This window comes from Mastigoproctus giganteus, chromosome 14, assembly GCF_048544385.1.
Source record: "Mastigoproctus giganteus isolate SK-2022 chromosome 14, ASM4854438v1, whole genome shotgun sequence".
NCBI classification, from domain to species: Eukaryota; Metazoa; Arthropoda; class Arachnida; order Uropygi; family Thelyphonidae; genus Mastigoproctus; species Mastigoproctus giganteus.
The window spans coordinates 117,060,188-117,080,850 of NC_143588.1; the positions used below are offsets into that span (position 1 = coordinate 117,060,188).

At 37.0% G+C, this 20,663-nt stretch overlaps 1 protein-coding gene across 1 annotated transcript in view; it reads left to right on the top strand.

The window, feature by feature from the left end:
* Nucleotides 1–19,131, top strand: part of LOC150075652 (uncharacterized) — a 30,901-nt gene extending 11,770 nt beyond the window's left edge. The window contains exons 2-3 of the mRNA XM_090388256.1: nt 10,833–10,934; nt 16,446–19,131. Of these exons, the coding sequence (XP_090244382.1) occupies nt 16,459–18,936 (2,478 nt within the window). The 5' untranslated portion in view covers nt 10,833–10,934; nt 16,446–16,458 and the 3' untranslated portion in view covers nt 18,937–19,131. The remainder of the gene's footprint in view (nt 1–10,832; nt 10,935–16,445) is intronic.
* Nucleotides 19,132–20,663: the final 1,532 nt, after the last annotated feature.

A 20,663-nucleotide genomic window follows, 5' to 3' on the forward strand; every position in this document is an offset into this window, starting at 1 on the left:
CCTTCACAACAAGATAGCTACTATTGAATTACTTCAAATAAATAACGCTTCTCTAGTAGAGAGGACTACTGTTATTTATTTTCAGTGTACCACCACCCAGACGATCATTTCGAAGCTTTTTGGCTTCATCATCAGTGGGCGGGTAGGTAATACAATATGCCATCTCAGTTGCAAAGTTATATCCACATTATGAGAGATGCCAGAAGGGTGTGGTGGTAATGTATTTGGAAAATTAAATGCACTAGGCATAATCCTTATGGGTTTTGATAATTAACTATATAATATCGGTGTAAATATACACCATAGTTAACCCATATATTTGAGCTACGATTGTAGCATAGAAGGCATCGTTTTAATTGTATCTCATAATGTGGTTGCCTTCACAACAAGATAGCTACTATTGAATTACTTCAAATAAATAACGCTTCTCTAGTAGAGAAGACTACTGTTATTTATTTTCAGCGTACCACCACCCAGACGATCGTTTCGAAGCTTTTTGGCTTCGTCATCAGTGGGCGGGTAGGTAATACAATATGCCATCTCAGTTGCGAAGTTATATCCACATTATGAGAGATGCCAGAAGGGTGTGGTGGTAATGTATTTGGAAAATTAAATGCACTAGGCATAATCCTTATGGGTTTTGATAATTAACTATATAATATCGGTGTAAATACACCATAGTTAACCCATATATTTGAGCTACGATTGTAGCGTAGAAGGCATCGTTTTAATTGTATCTCATAATGTGGTTGCCTTCACAGCAAGATAGCTACTATTGAATTACTTCAAATAAATAACGCTTCTCTAGTAGAGAAGACTACTGTTATTTATTTTCAGCGTACCACCACCCAGACGATCGTTTCGAAGCTTTTTGGATGGCATATTGTATCTGAGATGGCATATTGTATTACCTACCCGCCCACTGATGACGAAGCCAAAAAGCTTCGAAACGATCGTCTGGGTGGTGGTACGCTGAAAATAAATAACAGTAGTCTTCTCTACTAGAGAAGCGTTATTTATTTGAAGTACAGTAATTCAATAGTAGCTATCTTGTTGTGAAGGCAACCACATTATGAGATACAATTAAAACGATGCCTTCTACGCTACAATCGTAGCTCAAATATATGGGTTAACTATGGTGTATTTACACCGATATTATATAGCACTGAGAAACACGTAACTTGGTTGTATAGTGCACTGGAATACAGTAAATAATATAAAACAGAACACAACATAAATTCACAAAATAAAATTTATTTAAAAAAAATGAAATGCATATTGATTTAGTGTATCATGTCCTGCATTCACTCAGTAGGATGATGGTGCATATCTTGAAAAACACTCACACAATATGAGTACTTAAGAAAATATTTATTATGAATAATATATTTCTTAAATTGTATTATTCACAATTAATGTGTAATATGCCTGCTATTTCCATTGTACTAGTAAGACTTGTGTGGCATATTTCTTACAGCAAGGATGGCATCCAGAGAACAGTCAAAGTCAAACATTTGGAGCAAGTAAAAGGCAACTCTCTTGTGGTTTTTTTTTTTTTTTTTTGGCTGATTCTATATAAGTTTGCTTTCTTGCATCATGTGACTTTGCTAATGCTCCAAAAAAGTATTTACTTCAATGGATATTTCGTGTGATTCCACAAAAAAAAAAAAATAAAATAAATCTGCGGCGTTCAGTGGTGACTGGACAGGCCATTTTGCTGAAGCATTGTGACTATGGTCCATCCAACATCTTGGGTAATGTTTAGGAAGCATTGTACCAGTCAATGACGAGTGTGTCGGCATGTATTGAAGGCAGTCTTCCAAAAACACATCTAATACATGGGTTAAGTCCAAATACCCATGTCAAGATAATCTAGTAAGCAACCTGTGCAGACTGATAATCGTATCCCCTCTTGTCTAGCCCAGACTTTGACAGAGAATTGCTATTTTTTATATCTGAGTTGTTTGCAGAATGCATTTCTTGTAAAGGAGGCCTTATCCATCGTAGTAAGGAAAACAAGATCCTCTGCACACCTCTATAACAGTCCCATAGATTAGGCTCTTTGCTGCAGAAAGTCTACACGCAGTAATGCGTGGACTCTGAATATAATAGTTATGCATCTCTTGTTCCCACATCTGTTGCAACTTTCATTATACTTAGTAGTAGTAGTAATGGCAAATAATGCAAGAAAGCAAGCTTAGATAACATCAACCAAAAAAAAAAATACAAAAAGAAATAGTTCACCCATCAGCACCCTCCAAGAATTTGTCTAGTTCTCGCTTGATTTTATTCAACCCATCCACTTCCACAAGAACAGATGGAAACATTAGTCCACGAAGAGCAGTGTTCATTGATATAGGTGAAAAGGTCAAGAATTCCATGCCCACTAACCAGGGCATCAGCAATTTCTTCATGTGATGTTTAGTCAACAGAATGTCTTTCCACTTGTAGTTTTTTATGGTTAAGGGAGTTAAATTCTTCTGAGGCTTGTTCTTGTTCTGTCTGAAAATGTGGCCTGGGAAAATGCAGAAAGTTTGTAGTGGTCTTTGTTTGTGATTAAAAAAAAAAAAAAAAAATTCTTTATTGCCAGGAAGTTTAATATAGCACTTGAAGCATTCTTGCATCTAAAAGGATAGTAATGATGACAAATGTAAAGGACGTGTTTCCAGTCCTTGCAGGGGCGGGCCATCCTGAAGGTGCAAGGGGTGCACTGACCAATGTCCAAGGGGCACCTGAAAATCTTAAACTTATATACACATACGAAGAAAATTTTAAAGGGGGGCACCAGATTTCAATTGGCGCCCGGGTGCCACATTCCCTTGGGAACACCCCTGATTCCTTGGGCATACTACAATTACAGAGTGAATTTTCTGTAAGCCCAAGATCTGCAAATTTGGAGTTGAGCGATACATGGCCAGTGATTATATATGTGGCATTAGAGCCCAGGAGAACCATGGGGGGGTTTAGGATAGGTGAGTGTTACATTTGGAATAAAGTGTTTTGTTACACTGCCCTTAGTTGATTGAGTCCATTCAGTTTGTTAGTGTTGAATAAGATGTGCCAAGATATTCTTTTTTTTTTCCTTGTTTGAGAGGGTTGAAGAGGTCCAGGTTATAATTGAGAATTGCAGCGGAGATTAATTTCTGATGGCAGTAGCTGAGCCCTCAAGCAATAACTTCCAGATGTAATGGCAAAGGACCTGTAGGACCAGCATAATAACAGTGCATCAGGTATATGTGGTGGTGAGGAGAATGTATCTCTGGGTAGATTCCAACTTGCATTGATTCCTCCAAATGATAACTGGCTGGTACCATACACTTACACTGTAGCATGTGGCTGGAAGGAAGACAGCTTGATACAGAGTAGTAAAAGCAGGATGTCTGAGTCCCCTGTCAAACATTCAGATTCTGGCAATCACTGAGGTATATTTTATAATTTTTGTAGAGGGGAACCAGGTAGAGGTAAAAAAAAAGCTTGGTGTCTGTAATAATGCCAAGGTTGATCTGATTTGATCTGAGAGACAAATTTGATGGGGATGATGCTTGGTGATTAGTATGCCTCGGGTTTTTCAGGTGAAAATACAGAGCATGTGGAGAGCTGACCATTTGTGGATTTCATCAGTTCATCTGACATGCATTTGGGCCTACACCTTGAAGAGTATTTCTTACTTTCTTACTTTGTGTGAAATACATAGTAACTTCCTGTGATTTCCCTTCAACACCACATTTACAATTTGCTAATGGTAACATCATCAGTTGGTCTCACTGTACAGAATTTAAAAACTGTAAGATCACTGTAGTCACCAGTATAAAGCAAAAACACTTCCCTTTATCCCTGATGGTAGTCACATCTTTAAGAATCTCACATCAGTACACTGTGATTGCTGCCACCTAGTGGTTCCTTTATTTGCAGAGTCTTAATTCATTAAAAATCACTGCTGATAATCAGATCAACAGTATTACTCCCTCAGGTTGCCTCTTGACCGATGCTGCTGTAGAAAACAACCATTCAGTAAATCCAAAAAAGTTTTGCTAGTATGCGAGTGACCAATCACAAGTTCCACTCAGTATCTGGAAAGTTAAAATTCCCCATTATAAGACATTGATTTATTGCTCCCCTATATTTCTCTGTACAGTTGTCTGTTGTACTCATCAGAGTTATTAGGCCTATGACACACTCCTATTATCATTTTTGCTTTCCCAGTGTTTGTCACCAAACTGCCTCAATATTGCACTGACCACTCATGTCAACTGGATGCACTGCCTTAGATTTTGCTTTCTAACAGCATAACCCCTCCTCCCTTCCTTCCTATTCTGTCTCTCCTTTCTGTATACATTGTACTCCAAAAATTCAAATTCTGCATTCCTTATATCTGTGTGACACCATGTTTCTGATATCCCAACAATATAACCCCAGGGGCTCACATCTGGTGAGTATGGGCTTGACACACCCAGGGCCCTGAGCTGGATGATTTCCTTGCACCATAGGGCTAATAATAATATCTGCCTTTGTCTTGACCAGCACTTCAAATTTATTCACTATACTCCTAGCATTGGTGTACATGCAAGTATATACATGCACCTGTTCTTACTCCTAGTTACCCGAACAGAACCCATGTATTTACTTGTTCCATGATGACTGTCAGCAGTTCTTGAAATTCCCAGCACTTTACTTTCCAGGTTGCTGCTCATTCCATTAGAAGCAGTGCAAGAATCATTCATCACTGCCTGCATCTATTGTTAATCTATTAGTTTGTGTATTCCCCAACCTAGGAGTTTTCTGACCCACCTAACACTGCCTTGATAGGCAGTGTTAGGTGGGTCAGATAATATTCTTGCATCAGCAGATATTCTTGCACCCTTTCTATTTAAGTGTATCCCATTCCTGTAGAAGCAGTCTCTGATGTTAATAAGCACAGTGCATGATGAGACAAATTCTACTCCATCAACCTTGCACAGTCTCCTCAGGCTGAATTGATTGACATGGCTCTCATCATATGCTCCGTCCTGTCACGTCTGGGCAGAATTGCACACTTTGATCTGATTGAGGTCTATAAGGCCTTGAATGGGTTGAGCACGCTGAATTCTGATGGGATCCTTCCACTTGTTCAGATTACGAACCTACGGGGACATAAGTTCAAATTAAGAAAGGACAGATGTAGAATAGATGTGCGGAAATTTGCCTTTAGCCAGCGGGTGGTTAATTGCTGGAACAAACTTCCATCTGTCGTTGTGGAAGTTGATAGGTTAAATAAATTTAAGGAGGAACTGGACAGGCATTTGGAGGGAATGGTGTGATTTTTTTTTTTTTTTTTTTTTGGCTGATGCTGCATAAGCTCCTACACTTGCTTTCTTGCATCATGTGCCACTACTACTACTTTCAAATTTAATCCTAACTAGCGACTTTTTTTCAATGTTAACCTACACTGTTAAGCAAATCTGCAGATCTCCTACTCTTAATGTCATTATTGCCAACAGGTACAACAATATCACCTTAAAAGATGGTATCTGCTCTACAATGTCATTAACTTTTGCACCTGGCAGACATGCCCTGGTCCTATTCCATCTATCCTTGTTGCACTCTCTCATAATTGACTTTTTTACTATCAAATTTACTGTCTTATAATTCATAGTATATCGAAATGAAAACAGAAAATATTGTAGAACGAGTTAGAGAATATATCGGTGGGCTAAGCTACATGGGAGGAGTTGGTTACATTTACCAATTTTAAAAAAGTGCTGCCTTTTTAAAATTTTTCTGTTATTGGTTTGATGATGATGCCATGTTAGCAACAGAAAGTCAAATAAAAGCAGTATGCTGGTTTCATATTCTTTGATCACAGATGTATTGTAATTATTATTTTTTGTCTTTTTTTAAATTCCCATAAAATAGTCGGGCTTCATTAGACAAAACTGAACTTAAATGTAAATTCCCAAAATATTTGTTAAAGTTCAATTTTAACTTTTTGATTTTGTGAGGCTATATTTTACAAAATTTTTATGATCTTCAAATGAGTGTGGCTGACAAAAGAGAAAAGTGGTCCTGCAAGAAAATTGACTTCATTGGTGCTTTCTCAGATTACTTCAAAAATTCAATTTAAAGAGAAAAAAAAGCAGTATCAAAGTTATGTTCATTTGAAGCATGCATATAAACTCCTGACCGTGTCACCGTGATGAGTATTATTGTTCCTCTTACTTGTACCATATTTAGTAGCAATAAAGATAATTTATTTAAGCAGCATTTTGAAAATTTGAAATGATTTTCTAATTTGTTATTGTATGTTTTATAATTTACTCGGATGCAGACTGTTTCTGCATTATGTTCTAAAATTAGCACTTTGTTTTTTATTCTTTTGTGTTGCTTCCCCACATTGTATTACTCTTTCTCCACATAGTTCCACTGGAACTTTGTGGAGAAAGTTTTTTTTTTTTTTTTTTTTTCACTACAGTACTATAAAATATCCTAATCAGTCAAAAGTACATGCATCTGGTCATCTCATTTCTCTGCTCCTGATAAGTCAGATACAGAAAAGTTTCAGGCCTTTTACGTGGTCTTATACCATGGTTTCTTTTATACCAGTGCCAACTCTATTTCACAATGAGTTGCTTTGGTATTGCACAACTTTCAAATAAATAGCACTTTACTACTGATATACAACTGATATTCACATGCTCTGTCTAACAAGACTGTGTGTAGATTATTCTCATTTGTACAATATGGACAAATGAGTGTCAATGTGTACGTTGACACTCAAACTTGCTCAAACAGTGGTAGTAGTGGCATGTGATGCAAGAAAGCAAGCATATGAGCTTATGCAGCATCAGCCAAAAAAAAAAAAATTACAAAACAATCCCCTCTAAATATTTGTCCAGTTCCTCCTTAAATCTATTTAACCTATCAACTTCCACAATGACAGATGGAAGTTTGTTCTAGCAATTAACCACCCGCTGGCTAAAGGCAAATTTCCACACATCAGTTCTACATCTGTCTTTCCTCAATTTCAATTTATGCCCTCTTAGGTTCGTAACTTGAACAAGTGAAAGAATCCCATCAGAATTCAGCATGCTCAACCCATTCAAGGCCTTATACACCTCAATCAGATCACCTCGCAGGTGCCTAGTCTCCAGCTGCTGCAATTTGCAGACCTTAAGCCTCTCCTGGTAAGAGGATCCCTTTATTCCCCTCACCAGTCTTGTTGCCCTTTTCTGTACATGCTCAAGCAAATCTACATCCTTCCTAATATGAGGCCTCCAGACCTGCACGCAGTACTCAAGGCGTGGCCTGACCATTGCCTTATACAGAGGGACAATCACCTCCTTTTCCCTGCTAACAAAATTCCTGTATATCATTGACAACACCCCATGACCTGCCTGCATTGCTCAGAAAACTTCATATCTGACTGCACAATTACTCCCAGGTCTTTCATTTTCTACCTGGAAGACTGCTACACAAATTGGAGCAGTGTGACATTGGAGGCAAATTGCTGCTATGGATAAAGGGGTGGTTGAGGGGGAGAAGACAGAGAGTGGTAATCAATGGACACTGCTCATCGTGGACTGATGTTATTAGTGGAGTCCCTCAGGGCTCAGTGTTGGGTCCATTATTGTTTTCTGTATTTATAAATGATATTGATGATGGTATATCGGGCTTAATGTCCAAGTTCTAGGCTTTACATACCAACTAAGAAATATTGTTCAAGGTTTAGGCCTAAATGGTTGTCAGATGAACTAATGAGGCATATGGCAGAGAAGAAAAATGCATGGGATACATACAAATTAACACGTGACACGGACGCCTATGATAGATACAAGTTGATCTGTAACCAAGTTACGAAGGAGGTTAGGCAGGCGAAGGCAGATTACGAGAGATCCTTGGCAAGGGATGCGAAGAAAAACAGCAAAGAGTTCTTTACTTATGTAAACTCTAGAAGGAAAGGGATGAATCAGATTGGTCCACTTGAGATCGATGGGTCAACTGTTGATGACCCTGCTCGGGTAGCTAACAAACTAAATGAATATTTTGCATCGACATTCACACATGAGGAGTTATTCAGCGAGGGGAATGCCAGAGGTGTATTCAACTCTAGCAGTAAGCTAGAGAATCTTGTAATAACTGAGAGCAAAGTGGAGGAGAAATTGTTGAAGATAAACACAAGAAAGCCATCTGGGGTGGATGGGATCTATCCAGTTATATTAAAGGAGGCAGCAAAGGAGGTAAGCAAACCCTTAGCCATAATTATGAGAGCTTCCTTGGACTCAGGGGAGGTACCCATTGACTGGAGATGTGCAAATGTGACCCCAATTCACAAAGGGGGATCAAAGGCTGACACAAGTAATTATAGACCTGTGAGTTTAACTTCTGTTCCCGGAAAATTAATGGAGGCACTGGTGAAAGAAGCACTGCAGGATCATCTAGACAAGACTTCAGTTATAGCTAGGACACAGCATGGTTTTGTTAAGGGGAAGTCTTGCCTGACCAATTTGATTGGATACTATGATGCAGTCACAAAAGAACTGGATGCAGGGAATAACTTTGATATTATATACTTGGATCTTAGAAAGGCTTTTGATACTGTTGCACATGGAAGACTGCTGCACAAATTGGAGCAGTGTGGCATTGGAGGCAAGTTGCTGCTATGGATAAAGGGGTGGTTGAGGGGGAGAAGACAGAGAGTGGTAATCAATGGACACTGCTCATCGTGGACTAATGTTATTAGTGGAGTCCCTCAGGGTTCAGTATTGGGGCCTTTATTGTTTTCTGTATTTATAAATGATATTGATGATGGTATATCAGGCTTAATGTCCAAGTTTGCAGACGTTACGAAGGTTGGCAGGGTTGTCAAGGACACTACTGACACTATGCTGCTGCAACAGGATTTGGAAAGGTTGAGCAGATGGGCTTCGAGGTGGCAAATGAAGTTTAACATTGACAAATGTAAAGTACTACATATGGGAAACAGCAACCCCAGAGCAACGTATCAACTCTGTGGTACTACACTGACAGTGGTAGAGAATGAAAGGGACCTGGGGGTGGTGGTGCAGGCAGATATGAAGTTCTCTGAGCAGTGCAGACGAGCTGCAAGAGTAGCTCATGGTGTATTGTCAATGATATATAGGAATTTTTCTAGCAGGGATAAGGAGGTGATTATTCCCTTGTATAAGGCAATGGTCAGGCCACACCTAGAGTACTGTATACAGCCCTGGAGGCCTCATTTCAGGAAGGATGTAGAGCTGCTGGAACGAGTACAGAGAAGGGCAACTAGATTGGTGAATGGGACAAAGGGGTTCTCTTACGAAGAAAGGCTTAAGTTTTGCAAATTACAGTGTCTGGAAACTAGGCACCAGCGGGGTGATCTGATAGAGGTGTACAAAGCCTTGAATGGTTTGAGCATGCTCAATGCTGATGGGATTCTTCCTCTAGCTCAGAAAAATCACCTGAGAGGGCATAAATTCAAATTGAGGAAAGACAGATGTAGGATAGATGTGCGGAAATTTGCCTTTAGCCAGCGGGTGGTTGGTGGGTGGAACAGACTTCCATCCCTTGTCGTGGAAGTTGATAGCCTAAATAAGTTTAAGGCTCAGCTGGACAGGTATTTCGAACGAACAGAGGGGTGAAGTGGAAGTGGTTATTTTTATTTATTTATGTTACTTTTTTTTTTTTGTTTTTTGGCTGATGCTGCATAAGCTTGCTTTCTTGCATCAAATGCCTCTACTAATGCTAATGCTAATGCTAAAGTTTGCAGACGATACAAAGGTTGGCAGGGTTGTCAAGGACACTACTGACACTATGCTGCTGCAACAGGATCTGGAAAGGTTGAGCAGATGGGCTGAGAGGTGGCAAATGAAGTTTAACATTGACAAATGTAATGTACTACACATGGGAAACAGCAACCCCAGAGCAACGTATCAACTCTGTGGTACAACACTGACAGTGGTAGAGAATGAAAGGGACTTGGGGGTGGTTGTGCAGGCAGATATGAAGTTCTCTGAGCAGTGCAGACGGGCTGCAAGAGTAGCTCATGGAGTATTGTCAATGATATACAGGAATTTTTCCAGCAGGGATAAGGAGGTGATTATTCCATTGTATAAGGCGATGGTCAGGCCACACCTAGAGTACTGTATACAGGTCTGGAGGCCTCATTTCAAGAAGGATGTAGAGCTGCTGGAACGAGTACAGAGAAGGGCAACAAGATTAGTGAATGGAACAAAGGGGTGCTCTTACGAAGAAAGGCTTAAGTTTTGCAAATTACAGTGTCTGGAGACTAGGCACCAGCGAGGTGATCCGATAGAGGTGTATAAAGCCTTGAATGGTTTAAGCATGCTCAATGCTGATGGGATTCTTCCTCTAGCTCAGAAAAATCACCTGAGAGGGCATAAATTCAAATTGAGGAAAGACAGATGTAGGATAGACGTGCGGAAATTTGCCTTTAGCCAGCGGGTGGTTGGTTGGTGGAACAGACTTCCATCCCTTGTGGTGGAGGTTGATAGCCTAAATAAGTTTAAGGCTCAGCTGGACAGGTATTTTGAACGAACAGAGGGGTGAAGTGGAAGTGGTTTTTTTTTTTTTTTTTGGCTGATGCTGCATAAGCTTGCTTTCTTGCATCAAATGCCTCTGCTAATGCTAATACCTCCTTAAGATATTGAAAGTTTTTCCCATCCAGCTGCACGGTTGCCAGGATATAATCTAGCATTTTGGGATTAACTTCATATATCACTGTACATAGTATTATTTTTTAAAGAAACCTTTTTATTTTATTTTATGATATTCTGGTGTGCAATATAAACTCTACTAATATTCTAAATCAGAATTCATTTAGCTCATTTTTCTTGTAGAAAGATGGTAACCAAGTTGTATGGTTTTCATTTCATAATCTCAGTTCATATATGGCTAAAACGCATTGCTGGATCCGAGTCAATTTCTGATTTGTAGAAAAGGTTAGTGTCAGTTTATTTTATTGTAAAAGTTGCATAATGTTTTCGTTATTAATTCATTGCAGTTAGCTTTTACTAATATCAGTTTTATCTTTAGCTCATTGCACAATGAAATTATTTTTCTCAAACATTTATAAAGAAGATACATTCAGAAAGTTCATGCCATTTTTGATAAATTTACCTGGTATACATAAGTAGTACACAGGTTTGGAGATGTTCAGGAGTTGAGAATTAATTGGGAGTCACAGTCCATGTTCAAATATACAGAAAGGATACTGAATTATGTATCATAAATTCTACAGTGGGCTCCTGATAGCAAAATGAATTATTAAAGTTTCATGATGTCACTTCTGGTACAAAAGAAATGGATGCAAAATGACATGACATTGTGTTTTACGTTATTTATTTTATTCCATACTAGTACAATCAATGTGAATTCGGATAAAAAAAAAATTGTTGGCTCCATGGAGCCAAAGGTAGATCCATGAATAACGTCATGTGAAATGAAAAAATACAATTTAAGCTTAATAAAATCAGTTTTATTTTATTCGGTATTTTCATTTACAATCAACAATAAAGGTTTGTGGTAACCTTTATTGTTGTATGTTTGCACTGTTCTTCTTGATGTTGATGGCCAGACATCTGCCTCTAATTGATCTTGCTTGCATTTACGTATAAGGCTTTCTCTTTTGCATTCTGCCACTGACTTTGGTGCTTGATTTTCAACGTTAGATTTGTGATTTTGTCGAAATCTTTGAACACGTTTGGGTGATGTAACTTTCGGTACTGTCACAACTTAACTAAAATGAAACAACTGCACTGCTTGACAAATGCGAAATAAATGAATGAAGTAGTTACTTTACGAGTTGTTCAACTCTCGAAAATTAAAATCCCAATTTGAAATCTAGTTATATATCCTTGTAGAGCTCTTAAAGGGCAACAATTTTGTTGCTCAATTGTGCACAACTTGTTGCGTACAATTGAGCTTTCTTGGGTGCATGCGTTGTACTTGTTGTATCACTGCACTTTTTGTGTCATTGCACAGAACGAGTACAATGCATGCCAAAATCTACAGTCCAGCATTCGAAGTTATTGTGAAAGAAAGAAAGGGAAATTGGACAGAAATGGGAATCTAGATGACTCTCTTGTGTTCCGCCGCCGCCTTTGGTGCTTGCTTTTCAATGTTAGATTTGTGATTTTGTCAAAATCTTTAAACACATTTAGTTGATGTAACTTTTGACATTGTCACAAATTAACTAAATGAAACCCAACTGCACTGCCCGATGAATGCAAAGTAACTGAATGAAGTAGTTACTTTAACGAGTTGTTCAACTCTTGAAAAATAAAAACCCAATTTGAAATCTAGTTATATATTCTTGTAGTGCTCTCAAAGAGCAACAATTTTGTTGCTTACCGTTTTTGTCTAATATTTATAGCTTTCAAGATATTGCGAAAACAAACTTGAAAATGCTTGAATTTTTCAACTCTCCCAACTTTGCATTGCTATTACTTGGGAACCATAAGAGCTACATCAAAGCTATTTATAGATGTAAAAACTACGTTTCCTACTGAAAAATTTTGTCCCTTACTGTTTATGTCTAGCTATCATAGTTTAGAAGTTATTGAGAGTGGAATTACCCAAGATGCAATGGCAAATGAACAAAATGTGAACTTCAGTTTCTTCAAAAAAAATTATATTAAATATCAAAATTTCTAATTTTTCCTTGCATGTTTGTTGATGGTATTATATACCCAACAAAATAAATATAAATTGTTTCTACTATTGTCTATTAGTTTCGGAGATATAACAGTGGTTAGACATTTCACTTTTCGTGAGAGCCTGCGTGCCATAGGGTACCCCCAGCATAGATGTCATTCATGTCAAAATTATTAAAACAACTTGGTGCTTGTTGAATTACAGGGTTAAGTTTTTTGGCAGAAATTTCTAGTGTAATAATGCAGTAATTATATCATAATTTACAATAAATGTTCGACGTGACTTTGTAGCAATACACATTTGTGCACTGTGACGCTTGTATGCTCCAGAACTTCTGGTGTATTTCTAACAGCATCCTGAACACACTGCCAAAGTTAATTAGTTTATTTCAGTTTATTTCAGTGATATTTATCACTGAAATAAAACTTTGAATAAATCCCACATTAGCACACTGTGATCACTGCCATCTAGTGGTTCCTTTTACATGCAGCTTCTCAAAATATGAATAATCACTGCTGATAATCGGTGTCTCGTCTCCAATGGAGCCTTTATCTCATGGCTATTCCCAACCTCGTATTGTTTGGCATTACAAGAATGCAAAATGGGATGACCTGCGAGATTTCTGTTCTTCTTTTCCTTGTTCGGATTACTTTTTTAAAACTTCTGATGTCAACGTTTGCTCAGATCTTGTCAGTGAAATTATTCTTGTAGGAATGGAATCCTTTATTCCACATTCCAGTTAAAATCTTATCCTTTATCTAAACCTTGGTTTTCCAATAAATGTGCTAAGGCTGTTAAGAAGAACGTTGCATATCGTAATTGGCTTGTTTCCAATTCTTCAGTTTCATTTTCTGCCTACACCAAAGCTCACAACAATTGTAAAGCAGTTGTGAGCTTTGGTGTAGGCAGAGTGGAAAACTTGCTTCTTGCCCTAATGGTAGCCGAGCATTCTGGTCTCTTGCCAAAGCTATTGGCTGCAACTTTTGCCCATCTCTGCTCCCACCTCTGTCAAAACCAAATGGTTCTGTTGTCACTTCAGCCATGGATAAAGCTGGCCTGCTAGCATCCCATTTTTCTTCCAACTCATGTATTAATGACCTTAGTAAAACACCTCCCACCATTCCCAACATGTTCCATTCAATGCCTCCTGTGGTGTTCCGTTAAAAGGATATCAGAAGGATTTTGACGAATCTTAATGCTTAGAAAGCTCCAGGTCCTGATGGTATTTCTCTACTTGTTCTCAAACCTTGTGCTCCTGAACTTACTCCTGTTCTTTGCTGTCTTTTTTCACTTTTTTATTCCAAAGGTAATGGAGAAATCAATTAACCGCCAACTCTTAAACTACCTAGAAACCTTCCATCTGATCAACGATTTCCAGTATGGATTCCATCAGCATCGATCCACTGGTGATATTCTGGCTTATGTTACCCATTTAGGGACAAATTCACTGGAAAATTCCCATGAAACATAAGCAGTTGCTCTTGAAATCTCAAAGGCTTTTGATCGTGTTTGGCATAAAGGTCTTCTAAACAAGCTTCCATCTTACTGGTTTGCCAACTGTTTTTTGTAATTGGTTATCCAGTTTTCTCTCTGATTGCTCATTGAGGGTGATGGTAGATGGCTCTCTGTCTTCTAACTTCTCCACTAATGCTAGTGTCCCCTAAGGTTCAGTTCTTTCCCCCACTCCTTTCCTCTTGTATATTAATGACCTTCCATTAACTGGAAATCCTATCCATAGTTTTGCTGCTGATAACACATTGCATTCCACTTTCAATTTTGAGAAACCTTGCCCTTCTCAATCAGCTTCAACTTCTTGAATATCCGCTACCAATTCCTTAAATGCCGATCTTCAGGTAATTCTCTAGTGGGGCAAAGACAACTTAGTTGATTTCAATCCTTCTAAAACTCAGTCTTATCTTATATCTCACAAAAAGGATTCTTCTGCGTCTGTGCTTATCTTGAGTGACACTGAGATTTCTAGGCAAAATGATATATCTGTTTTGGAGATTACCCCGACTTGTAATCTCTCTTGGCACAAGCACATTACAAATATTGCTTCACCTGCATCTAAAAAAAGCTTGGTTTTCTCTTTCACTCTTGGCATTACTTTTCTTCCAAACAGCTGTTTGTGTACAAATCGCAAATCCACCCTACCATGGAATATTGTTCCCACATCTGGGGTGGTGCCCCCAAAACCTCTTTCAGGCTTCTAGATTCCATTCAGAAGAGGGCAGTTAGGTTAATTAATGACTCCTCTCTAACAGTCTCTCCACTTGCTGTCTCATAGATGTACTGTTTCTGCTGCATGCCTTTTCTCAGTTACTTCATGGGCACTGTTCTTCTGAATTGGCTTCTATATTTCCTGCTGTCTCTTTCAAAACAGTCCGAACACATGCTGCCAGCAGACAACATCCATTTGCTGTCCAACTTCACACTCACAGAACCAACTTTTCATCTTCCTCGTTTATTCATCCAACTGCCGTTTTCTGGAACAAACTTCCTTCATACATATTTCTTGAAAATTACAGTCTACAGAAGTTCAAGTCTAATGTCAACATATATCTTCTTTCATCTTCTCAACCTCCAGCCCAAGCACGGTACTAAGTACTCTCATATCCTTGAATGAATTCATCATATTGTCTCATCATAAAAAGTTTCAGCAAAATGCTTACCAAAAGATTTGAATGCAAATAAAAATGGGTAAGGACTGAATTGTGTAAGGAGGAGAATCCTTGCATATTTTGCCCAGGATTCAAACTTTATCAACCAGTTGGTGACAATGGATGAAATTTGAATTTGTTACTATGATTCAGAGACTAAACAACAATTCATAGGCAGCATCATGATGGATCTCACCACAAGAGATTTCAAAGGGATTCCACAAGAGATTTCAACATCTGCTAACAAGTTGATGGTGCCAGTTTTTTAGAAGAAGCAAGGATGTTCACTGATTATCTTCTAAGGGGTAAATCCGTCATTGGTGAATATTATTCTTCCTTGCTAATGAAATTTAATGAGAAATTAATTTCCAACCATTGTGAAAAATGTGTATAAGGAACTTCTCCCAATATAAAAATGCTCCCAGTACTAAGGCTTGGGCAACAATGGGGACAATGATTTTAAGTTATGAACTGCGCGCACACACTCAGTTTTCCAGATTTGGCCTCTTCAGATTGCAACTTGTTTCCTACACTGAAAAAACAAAAACAAAAGTGCAACGCTTCAGGACAAAATTGTGATATTCATGTAGCCTGAGGTCTACATAAGGTATGCGAGGAAATGTTGCATTGATTAGCCCTTAGAAGTGACTGTGTTGAATAAAAGTCTCCTCATTTCCAGATTGCTTCATTCTTTCTATAGTAGGCAGGAAACTTCAGTAATTACAGAGGGAAAAAAAATTTATAATAACACTGTTTGTTGCCCAGTATAATTTTCTAAAAATGGAGCATAGTGAGTTCCAAAAATTACTAATAAGGTTGAAAAAATATTTTAAATTAACTGTTTTTTTTATAATGTTATCCTGTTTTTTAAACAGTGATTAAAGGTGTAACTAAAAAAAAAAAAAAAAAAATTCAATGAAAACTTGATTCACTGCCACATTATAAAGATCCATACGTTATATTCATCCCACCCATTCCTTAATTCAGTAATTCTACTTTGATTTTAAATAAAAGATTTGATTAGAAGAAATATATATTTGTAGGTATATTTATTAGAAGAAAGTTTATTCTGTCTTTGTAGTTATAATTTTAAAGGAGATAATACTTTATACCTTTTTTTTTTTTATTTATTTCCAGAATTTGCACTAAAATGTCCTCATTTCCACAGACATCTCAATCTCAGTGGCATTTCTCAGCAAGCACTTTTACGAATTCATTATTCATTCATTATAATAACACACAGATTATTGTTGGAAGCAGCTGTTTATCACGTCAAGATGCTGCAGCTAACGAGTCAAGCAAGCATGGGTCTTTCTGGAGGAATAAGAGCGAAGACCAGTCAACAATAAATTTAAAGACTACAAATGATATATTTCTCAATGGGGAAAAAATAATTCCAGGAAATTTTCATGAAGTACACCCCGGAGATAAGATTGGTTTGGAAGGTGCTGGTTGTGAATTGCTTCTGAATAAGATTAGTACTCTTTTATCAAATGAAACAGAACTTGCCTTGTCTTGCAGTTCTTTACAAAAAAAATCTATTGTCTCGAAAGAAAATAATCACACATCTGTATTCAATGTAAAAACTTTTAATATACAGAAAGAAGGTGGTGATAATGCTTCCATGCAGTTGGTTGATGAATTTGAATTTCTAACTTTGAAATCTAAATCTCCTGAGACCAATGAAATTAGTAATTCTAAAGAAGATCATTCAAAACTTGTAAAGAAATACAACTTAAGGAATTGCACTGTGGCACTGAAACAGTTTTTGCCTGAAAAAAAGGTTAGCAGCCCTGACTCTTGTGATAACATACCTACAGAGCTGATTAATAAAGGGGTATTCCCGGTTCTAAAATCTTCATTCCCTCAAGATGGTCTCCCAAACTCCAAAATTAATTATTCTAAACTTGTAAAGAAATATGGCCTAAAGAGTTGCACTGTTGTCCTGGAACAATGTCTTTCCTCTATTCCTATTGCCTATGCAAGTAATTCTTTAGTTGTTAAGAGGAGGAAAGTCAGAAGAATTCACGGTGTCTCTGAATCTTCAGATTCAAATAATTGTGATAATGCTCCTATAAAGTCGGTTAATAAAGGGGGTTCTGTGATTTCAAAATCCTCATCTTCACAAACCACTGAACTCAAAAATTCAGAACTTATAAAGAAATTTGGCTTAAAGAGTTGTACTGTAGCACTGGAAAGATATATTTTCTCTGTTCCTAATTGTCATGCAAGTAACTCTTTGGGTGTTAAGAAGAGAGAAGTCAACAGATTTTATAGCTCTGAATCTGAAGATTCAAATCATTGTGATAATGCTCCTACAAAGTTGGTTAATAAACGGGAATCTTTAATTTTGAAATCCTCGCCTCCCCAAAATAGTAGACTCAAAAATTCTGAAGTGAATTATTCAGAACTTTTAAAGAAGTACAGTTTAAAGAGTTGCACTGTAGCACTGAAACAATGTGCTTCCTCCTTTCTTAATTCCGACACAAGTAAATCTTTGACTACCAAGAAGAGGAAAGTTAATGGAATTATGAAAAGCTCTGAATCTTCAGATTCAGATAATTGGAATGATGGTCCGAGAAAGTTGGTTAGTACTGGAGAATTTCTGGTTTTCAAATCCAGATCTCAAACCAGTGGACTCAAAAGACATAAAAGAATGATTAGTAGCTCTGAATCTTCAGATTCAGATATTCACGATAATGTTCCTACAAAGTTGGTTAATAAAGAGGATTGTGTGGTTTTAAAATCTACATCTCCCCAAACTTGTGGACTCAAAAAGCATAAAAGAATGATTAGTAGCTCTGAATCTTCAGATTCAGATATTCACGATAATGTTCCTACAAAGTTGGTTAATAAAGAGGATTGTGTGGTTTTAAAATCTACATCTCCCCAAACTTGTGGACCCAAAAAGCATAAAAGAATGATTAGTAGCTCTGAATCTTCAGATTCAGATATTCACGATAATGTTCCTACAAAGTTGGTTAATAAAGAGGATTGTGTGGTTTTAAAATCTACATCTTCCCAAACTTGTGGACTCAAAAATTCAGAAGTGGATTATTCAAAACTTACAAACAGCTTGGATAGTTACACTGCAGCTCTGGAACAGAGTATTTCCTCTTCTCCAAATTCTTACAGAAATAAATACTGGGCTGCTAGGAAGAGGAGGGTTAACAGAATTAGTAGTAGTAGCAGCAGCAGCTCTGAATCTTCAAACTTTAAACACACACGTTTAAGTGTTCACGGGAATGAGATTAGAGAATTCGAAAAAAAAATTAATTTATATAAGAATTATTCCATTAAAAATACAGGTGAACATAAAAGTGCCAAAGATTTCAAATGGTATCTTGTGAAAAGCTCTAAAAAGAATGAAAATCAGCCTGATAAATCTGTATTATCTACATCAGCATGCAGAACTGTGGTAGAAAATGATAGCGAACATAATACTGAATATGCACCCATGAGCAATAAAACCAATTCAGATGACTCGTGTCCATTCACAACAGACAAAGTATCACGTGATGAGAAACATATTAAATCCCTGGACAGCATTGTTAAGAACATTAAAAGTAAGCATGAAGATCATCTGATGACAGAAGATGCAACAGAATCATATAAAAGTGATGAGTGACAAGTCACTTAAGTACAATTCACAATAAATATGACACTAACTCCTAAACTGATAAAGAACAATACTTACTGGACATGAATTTAAAAGAACTAAAATTGGACAAGAAGAAACCCGAGTCTCTATACAATAGGACCAGTAACTGTCATTTTGAATTAACTTTATCATTCAAAATTCAAACTCAGGAGTACGTTTTAAATATCATTAAAAGTGATGAAAGGACATTTCTGGCAGAAGGTATGCCAGAATTATATAAAAAGTCATAAATAATAATAAAAAATTTTAAAAAATCAAGAAAGAAAAATATATTTACAAATATAATATTTACACTAAAATTATATTTATAACCTAATTGAGCTACTTTAAATTCTTGCACACAGTATATTAAAACAAAATATTTCACTTGCACAACTGTACCATTTAAATTATCTTTGAAAAGCCTTAATTATAATAAAATTATTGCATACATCAGTCACAATTCGAAACACCTTTATTAAAATCAAAGTTGTAGAAATAGAATATGGAAGGTATGAAATACTGACATATAATAAAATCTATATAGTAAAATAAAAATTAAAATGCCACTGTATTTTGTAAAATGTAACTTTTTTTAGGCTGATATACGTCACTTTCTGACGTATATCAGCCTAAAATTATTAGGTAAGGCATGTATATTAAAAACAAATTGAGTCTACATGATCAGAAAGGAATGAATTCTGAGCCAAGTTTGCAAAGAAGAAAAGGAAGGGCATGTTAAGAAGGAGGAATTACTCCTAGAATAAAAAAGGTAGCAGTAGAAGGGGAAAAAAACAAGGAAAGGAAGTGGAACATAAATTTGCATGCTGACAGACTAATTTTAAGTGACAGCAAAGATATTAGACCAACGAAAATCCCTCAGCAGTATGGAAGGCACCTTAGATGTATGTGTATCCCCAGTCATTCATATCCAAGTTCATCTAGAGATGTTGGCTAGACACACATCTAAGCCAACATCTGTGGATAAATTAGTAAGAAACTTCAAGGATTTCAACTGCTTCAGCAGTTGCACATTATACCTTCATGGGGCTCAACGCAAAATGGAATTTGGGGGCCCAAGCTAAAGAAAAAACTAATAAAGAACATTTTCTATTTCATTTTATTGTGATAACAAAACAAATAAATTATATAACATAAAATTTCATCAAAATCGGTAAAACCGTTTTTGAAAAAAAAAAAAACGCAATTTTTTTTATTAATCTTCAAAGACAAGTTCAATGAACTTGGCAGTTAAGAAGTTCAGTTTCCGATTAAAAAAAAAATCAATTAAAAAATATTAGTGAAAAACAGCAATGAGTTTTTTAAATGGTGATTTTGGGGTCCCCTCTGATTGGGGCTTTAGGCAGATGTCTTTTTAGCCTATAGGATAATGTGCCACTGTTCCTCAGGACTCATGTTGGTCATCCAAAAAATATCGAGCCCAGATCAAAACTGCAAAGTTTGCCTGATGTATGGCAGTTTCGTGTACTGCCATTTTTCCTTTAAAATGTCTTTTTGTTCTGCCAACGTGATCCCCACCACAGTTCAGGCACTGGACACAATAAGCTAAGCTGTTCCTCTCTTAAAAATTGTGTTCTTTAACATTAATGTTCTGTAGTTTTCTGCCAGATGTCTTTTTTGCCTATAGGATAACGTGCCACTGTTCCTCAGTTGTACACATCAACTATGTTAACTGAAAAATCCTGGCAATGGTA